At 64.5% G+C, this 7,234-nt stretch overlaps 1 protein-coding gene across 1 annotated transcript in view; it reads right to left on the bottom strand.

The window, feature by feature from the left end:
• MUC5AC (mucin 5AC, oligomeric mucus/gel-forming) overlaps positions 1 to 7,234 on the bottom strand; it is a 26,041-nt gene that overhangs the window by 9,643 nt on the left and 9,164 nt on the right. The window contains 12 exon segments of the mRNA XM_039840380.1: positions 7 to 780; positions 1,071 to 1,774; positions 1,858 to 3,136; positions 3,304 to 3,890; positions 4,343 to 4,531; positions 4,625 to 4,668; positions 5,054 to 5,204; positions 5,392 to 5,520; positions 5,871 to 6,027; positions 6,289 to 6,528; positions 6,685 to 6,864; positions 7,023 to 7,136. Coding sequence (XP_039696314.1) covers positions 7 to 780; positions 1,071 to 1,774; positions 1,858 to 3,136; positions 3,304 to 3,890; positions 4,343 to 4,531; positions 4,625 to 4,668; positions 5,054 to 5,204; positions 5,392 to 5,520; positions 5,871 to 6,027; positions 6,289 to 6,528; positions 6,685 to 6,864; positions 7,023 to 7,136 — 4,548 coding nt within the window.

The raw sequence follows: 7,234 nt of genomic DNA, 5'->3' as shown, positions 1-7,234 counted from the left end.
GAGGATTTTGTGCACGGATGTTGCACTGGTCCCTGGCACAGAGGTTGTGCTGGTTTTTGACACAGAGGTTGCACTGGTCTGTGGCACAGAGGTCGTGGTAGTCTCTGGCACAGGGGTTGTGCTAAATGTGGCCACGTGGGCGGTGGTCCCAGTGGGGCTGGCGGTGCTCACACTTGAGGTGCTGAGCACCGTGACGGGACTGAAGGTCGACGGGCAGCCCTCTCGGGGCTCACAGCACAGCACGCGGACCTCGTAGTTGAGGCACATCCGGAACCGGCCCACCTGGTCCCGGTTGCGGCACACCAGGCCCACGTCGGGGTTGCACTGCACCACCTGGCCCAGCCTGGCGATGCTGACCTCGGGGTGGTTCTCGGCCCGGCACTCCAGCTGAGTGATGTGTTCGGGCCGGCGGCAGACCCTCTCGCCACTCCTGACGATGTTGCTGTAGGTTTCCGTGTCTCCTCCGTGGGGGCCGGGGGACGGGAAGTCCGAGTCGAACCACTTAGTCCACGTGCACTGCGGCCGGCAGGCGGTGGGCCCGGGCGTGGGCGGTGTCGTCTCAGATACAGAAACGGGGGTTGTGGTGGTTACGGGAGCAGAGCTGGCACTGGTCTCTGGCACAGGAGTTGTGCTTGTTTTTAGCACAGAGGTCGAGAGGATTTTGTGCATAGAGGTCGCACTGGTCCCTGGCAGTGGGGTAGCGCTGGTCTCTGGCACAGGGATTGTGCTAGTCTCTCTGGCACAGAAGTCGAGAGGATTTTGTGCAGATCTGCACTGTTCCTAGCTGCTGAAGGTTGTGCTACAGTTTTGACACAGAAGGTTGCACTTTATTGATTGGCACAGAAGTCATTAACTGGTCACTGGCACGAGATTGCCACTGGTTTTTAGCTTTAAGTTATGAGTTTTGTTCACAGATGTTGCACTGGTCCCTGGCTTTTGAGATTGGCTGTAGTTTTAACACAGGGGTTGTATGATAGTCTCTGGCACAGACGTTGAGAGTTTGTGCACAGAGATTTGCACACAGTCTCTGTGCTGGAAGGTGATGCTGGTCTCTGGCACAGGGATTGTACTGGTCTCTGGCAGATGTCAGAAGGATTTTGTGCAGATGTTGCACTGGTCCCTGGCACAGAGGTTGTGCTGGTTTTTGACACAGAGGTTGCACTGGTCTGTGGCACAGAGGTCGTGGTAGTCTCTGGCACAGGGGTTGTGCTAAATGTGGCCACGTGGGCGGTGGTCCCAGTGGGGCTGGCGGTGCTCACACTTGAGGTGCTGAGCACCGTGACGGGACTGAAGGTCGACGGGCAGCCCTCTCGGGGCTCACAGCACAGCACGCGGACCTCGTAGTTGAGGCACATCCGGAACCGGCCCACCTGGTCCCGGTTGCGGCACACCAGGCCCACGTCGGGGTTGCACTGCACCACCTGGCCCAGCCTGGCGATGCTGACCTCGGGGTGGTTCTCGGCCCGGCACTCCAGCTGAGTGATGTGTTCGGGCCGGCGGCAGACCCTCTCGCCACTCCTGACGATGTTGCTGTAGGTTTCCGTGTCTCCTCCGTGAGGCCCGGGGGACGGGAAGTCCGAGTCGAACCACTTGGTCCACGTGCACTGAGGCCGGCAGGCGGTGGGCCCGGGCGTGGGCGGTGTCGTCTCAGATGCAGAAACGGGGGTTGTGGTGGTTACGGGAGCAGAGCTGGCACTGGTCTCTGGCACAGGGATTGTGCTGGTTTTTGGCACAGAGGTTGACAGGATTTTGTGCACGGATGTTGCACTGGTCCCTGGCACGGGGATTGTGCTCGGTTTTGGCACAGGGGTTGTGATGGTCTCTGAACGTTAGAGATTTTTGTGCACAGAGTTGCACTTTGGTCTGTAGCACAGAGGTCGTGCTGGTCTCTGGCACAGGGATTGACTGCTTTGGTCTCTGGCACAGATGTCGAGATTTTTGTGCAGTGGGATGTTGCACTGGTCCCTGGCACAGAGGTTGTGCTGGTTTTTGACACAGAGGTTGCACTGGTCTGTGGCACAGAGGTCGTGGTAGTCTCTGGCACAGGGGTTGTGCTAAATGTGGCCACGTGGGCGGTGGTCCCAGTGGGGCTGGCGGTGCTCACACTTGAGGTGCTGAGCACCGTGACGGGACTGAAGGTCGACGGGCAGCCCTCTCGGGGCTCACAGCACAGCACGCGGACCTCGTAGTTGAGGCACATCCGGAACCGGCCCACCTGGTCCCGGTTCCGGCACACCAGGCCCACGTCGGGGTTGCACTGCACCACCTGGCCCAGCCTGGCGATGCTGACCTCGGGGTGGTTCTCGGCCCGGCACTCCAGCTGAGTGATGTGTTCGGGCCGGCGGCAGACCCTCTCGCCACTCCTGACGATGTTGCTGTAGGTTTCCGTGTCTCCTCCGTGAGGCCCGGGGGACGGGAAGTCCGAGTCGAACCACTTGGTCCACGTGCACTGTGGCCGGCAGGCGGTGGGCCCGGGCGGAGTGACATGTGTTGCCGGGGGCACATGAGCTGAGCTGGCGCTGCTGTGTCGGGAGGCGGTCGAGGGGACTCTGGTGGCCCCGGTGGCCTCTGTGTGGTCGTTCACTGCGTGGGCGCTTGAGTGCGTGGCCCCCGACGTCGCGGGGGTGCCGTGCCCTGCCCTGCACACGTCCACCTTCTCGCAGCACAGCATCCGGATCTCGTAATTGTAGCAGATGGGCGGCAGCTGCTTCCTGTTCAGGCACAGCAGGCCGACGGTCCTGCTGCAGACCACGTCCTGGCCCAGCTCTGCCAGCGGCGTGTTCGGGAAGCCCTCCGCCCTGCACTCCACCTTGCTGGGCCTGTGGCAGAATTTATACCCTTTGGCTCTTAAATTCTGAAAGGTGTCAAAATCTCCGCTGTTAATATCGGCTTCGGGGTAGCTGCCATCGATCCACTTTGTCCAGCTGCACGACTCTCGTAAACAGGTCGTGCTGCGCTCAGGTGATGTCGGCTCGCTTGAGGGCCCCAGGGCTGTGGTGGGCACAGGGGTTGTGACTGAAGCTGTTGAAACTGGAGTTGGGCCAGTGGTGAGGAGAGTTTTCTTCACGGTCATAGTGGTGCCCGGGGCAGGCGCAGAGGTACCTGGAGCAGATGTAGTGGTACCCAGTAGGTGTCACTCTGCGTCCGTAAGCAGGTGCAGAGGCACCTGGGGTAGTGCAGGGTACCTGGGGGCAGGTGTCTCAGTGCCCGGGGCAGGTGCAGAGGCACCTGGGGCAGATGCAGAGGCACCCGGGGCAGGGTGTAATGTGTGCCTGGGCAGGCTTAGGTCCCTGGGGCAGGCGCAGAGGTACCCGGGGCAGATGTAGTGGTACCTGGGGCAGGTGTTTTGCTAGTTGTAGAGGTAGTGTGTGGGCCCATTGTGGTGCCAGGGGGAGCTGTGGACCCAGTTCTAGTTGTCCTGTGGGTTGCAGGTGGGGTGGTGGGGCAGGGCAGTGGAGAGCAGCACAGGACCCTGATCTGGTAGTTGTCACAGAGCCCTGAAACCTGGTCCCTGTTGTGACAGGTCAGCCCTGTCGTTGGGCTGCACTCTACGTGCCGCCCCAGGGCCCGGTGCAGCCCCCCAGGGGCGTCCTCAGCTCGGCACTCCACCGCCCTTGGCGCCTGGCACACTCGGTGCCCGTGGGCGCGGAGGTTGTCCAGCGTGTCGTAGTCACCACTGTCGATGCCCCGTCCTGGACGGCTGACATCCAGCCATGGTGACCACTGGCACTCCTCCCCACAGCCCGGGCGTGGGGAGCCGGAGGCGCTCGAAGGCGTCGGCCCGGGGGACGTGCCCACAGTGGTGGACGGGGCTCTGCTCAGCGTGCCCGTGGGCGCCCGGCTCGTGGAAGGGCCAGGGTACGTGCCAGGAGGATGCATCGAGCTCGTGACTGGAGACAGAAGAGAAGGCAGGGGCTGAGTGTCAGCAGCCGGCGCTCACTGGGTCCTCAAGCTCCCCCAGCCTGTTGTCCCCCTTCCTTGCCCCCTCAGTCAGCTGCGTTGGGGTTTCAGTCTTGTCTGTCTCGGTTTTCAATAGCTCAAGGAGGACAGACACCCGGCTCGGGACGTGTGTGCATGCAGCGGGCGCAGTGCCCACAGCTATCGAATCAACGGGCAAATGTGTCAGTTAAGGGGGCCGGCTCCCCGGGCAGCACCTGCACATGTGACCCCAAAGCTAGAGCTCTGGGGACCCTTTGCTCCCAGGAGGCCTCTGTTACAGCCGAGGTGAGCGGGGACAGGATGCCCAGACTGGCTGGGCGCCTTTGCTCACAGCCCCTGCCCCACGCCGGAGCCCCAGCCCTGACAGCAGGACTGGGAGGTCAGCCCAGCGTGTCTGCCTCACCGGTTGGCGGTGTGGAGAAGGAGAAGGTGGTGTGGGGGGCGGGGTTGGTGGTGCCGCAGCCATGGACCGTCCTCTCGATGGTGCCATTGGTCCCGCAGCGGGCAGAGATGCAGCCCCCCGTGCCATCTGTCGTGTGGTAAATGACGTCACCCAGGCGGAAGTGCCCCCCGTCGTAGGTGCAGACACAGGCTGTGGGGAGCAGAGTGACAAGCATGTCAGGGTCCTGGGACACACACGGAGACCCTGAGACCCCAGGCCCAAGGAAGGCCGCCCGCTGCTCACCCTTGGTGTCGTAGATGCACTGGACGCCACTCTCTGTGCAAATGCTGGCAGTAGGAGGAAGAAGGTGGGTCTGGGGTGCAGGGTGGGTGGGGGCAGCCCCTGTGGGGGAGCCCTGTGGGCCTACGGTCACACCCTCTCAGAGAGCCCCTTCCAGTCAATGACCAGTGAGCCCCCCTGACGCGATGTCACTCCCCATCCAGGGCGTCTGTCCCAAGGTCCTTGGTGGCAACAGGCTGTGCCTACCCCCCACCCCGGCCCTATTCTGCTTACTCCTCCCCTTCACCCCGCAGCATCCCTTGTTCTGCAACAGGAGGCGCTGGTGCCCCCTCAGGAGCCCAGGCCGGGGACCCCTCCTGAAGGGATGAGGCCCCTGGGTGTGGCAGGCGGACACCCCGCAGGCTGCAGGCCCCTCACTTGCAAATTACATACCAGGAGTGGCAGTTCCTGTCTGTGGGGACCACCGCGCCCGGCCGGTATGACTTGCCCTGGACTTGGCAAGGCAGTGACGGGCATTTGGCCACGCACCGCATCTGGTCCTCGTCGAAGGTGGGAGCTTCTGGTGGGCACCTGGGGTAGCAGCCTGCGGGCCAGAGAGGCGTGAGTCCCCCCTGCACGCCCACGGCCTCCACAGTCCCCAGCCCTGGGCCTCCCCCACAGCGCCACGGGGAGCACGGGGCTGTGCCCACAAAGGCACCCGGAGAGGCCAGGAAAAGTCCAGCCCGGACTCCTGGGACAGCCACCCCCAGGCCTGCAGGGCAGTGGCCCACCTTCCAGGCCTTGCGTGTCATGCAGACACTGGCCGCTGGGGTTCCGGCAGGTCCTCAGGCAGGGCGCCCCGCAGGGCTGGTAGTGCCACTCGCACTCCCCTTGAGGGTTGTAGTAGTCGCAGAACAGGGCTGAAGGTAGACGACAGAGGCTAAGGCCGCCGCCGGACCCCTGGTCCCCTGGACGCGCTGGGGCGGGGCCGCTCGTCCCAGGGCGGAGGGATCTGAGGGGCCCGCCCCTCGCGCTCCAGGGCTCGTTTCTCAGCCCTGGATTAGAACACCCATCCTTCGCCGAGTCCCCCCATTTGGGGGCCCCCCGTGCGTCTGGTTTTCACGGACAGGTCCACGCACACGCGTGTGTCGCGTGCGCGTTGCGTGTCTGCTGTGCACACGTGTGCGGGTCGGGCCCAGGGCTCGCTGCGGCTCCGCCGGCTCCCGCCGCCCCCCTCGCCCTTCAGCACCACGGACAGAGCCCGACTCACGGCAGACGTCCGGGGTGCGCCAGGACACGCACACGCCCACGTCGCGGCAGGCCTGGGCGTAGGCGGCCACGGCCGTGCAGAAGCACTCGCAGTCGCCGCCGGAGTCGCAGGCGCACGCGTCGCTCACGCAGGCCTCGTAGTACTTGGCGGGCTCCACCTGTGGGGGAGGGCCTCAGATTCCGGGGACTCTGCCCTGCGGGCTCTCGGGGGATCAGGCCTGCACTGTGGCGTTGGCCTGGCCAGGTGCCCCCAGACGTCGAGGACAGCAAAGCCCTGTCCCACATGGCCGGCCAGACTGACCCTAATGTCCATAGGCTGGTCCTAAAGCGCGGCCACTCCCCGGCAAGGTGGCACTGGCCCCCCGACTTCCGCCCAGTTCTCCCTGAGGGTCGAGGGTCGGGAGGAAGGCGGCACGTACGTGGGCGTGGCAGGCGGCGAAGGGGGGGCTGTTGATGACGCTGCACTGCTTCTGGGCCCAGGACCTGCGGTAGGGGTTGGCGGCGCAGGGGTCCCTGGGGGCCGGGGCGTCTGGGCAGGACGGGGAGAACTTCCAGCTGTTGCCGAACTCCAGCGCGTCGCCCACCACGGACTGGCTCCGCGTGGTGAAGTCGTTGGCGGCGTTGTCGTCGAAGTTCCCGCAGAGCCCGCAGACCCTGCCCTGGGGCACGGAGGGGTCCGAGGCTCAGAGCGAGCCCAGGAGGGGCCAGAGCCCCCTTCCCTGCCCCCTGCCCTCCGACCCCGTCCCTCCCCTGGGGAGAGGACACCTGAGCACAGCCTCATTGCTCTCCGCAGCGGCGGTGGGGCAGGGCCTCACCTTGAACTCCGGGCTGAGTCTCAGGGAGAGGCTGGTCTTCCTGTCCCATATCAGCACCAGGCCGGCCTCGGTGTCCACCACGAGGTAGAGGCCCTCCTGGCGGATGGAGTACGGCGCCTCCTGCCCCGCACCCTTTTCGATCACCTTCACTTGCCTGTCACTCAGCTTCAGCTCATAGCTCTGCACAGGGAGGGGTCACTCAGAGCCCAGCGAGGACCCCAGGCCACCTCCCAGGAGGGCCTACTAGCCACGCAGTGCCCATCACGGCTCAGCAGGAAACATGAGGCCTTCCTAGGACTCCCTGGAGCCTCCCAGGGGTGTCCCGGCCCCTCACTCACCCCTAGGAAGATCTTGATGGCCTTGGAGCAGGTGGTCCCTGTGGTGCCGCAGGGGACATTCTCAGTGACAACATGGAAGGTGTCCTGGGCACTGCCATTCCCTCCACAGTCATTCTGCGGAGACAAGAAGAACCCTACTCACCTTCCCAACAGGAGGCAGGACAGTGCTGAGGGCGGGGACGGGGCTGACGGCGGGGACAGGGCTGACGGTG

The sequence above is a fragment of the Pteropus medius genome, unplaced genomic scaffold (assembly GCF_902729225.1).
Source record: "Pteropus medius unplaced genomic scaffold, Ma_sr-lr_union100, whole genome shotgun sequence".
Taxonomy (NCBI): domain Eukaryota; kingdom Metazoa; phylum Chordata; class Mammalia; order Chiroptera; family Pteropodidae; genus Pteropus; species Pteropus medius.
This window is presented reverse-complemented; position numbering and strand designations above follow the sequence as displayed.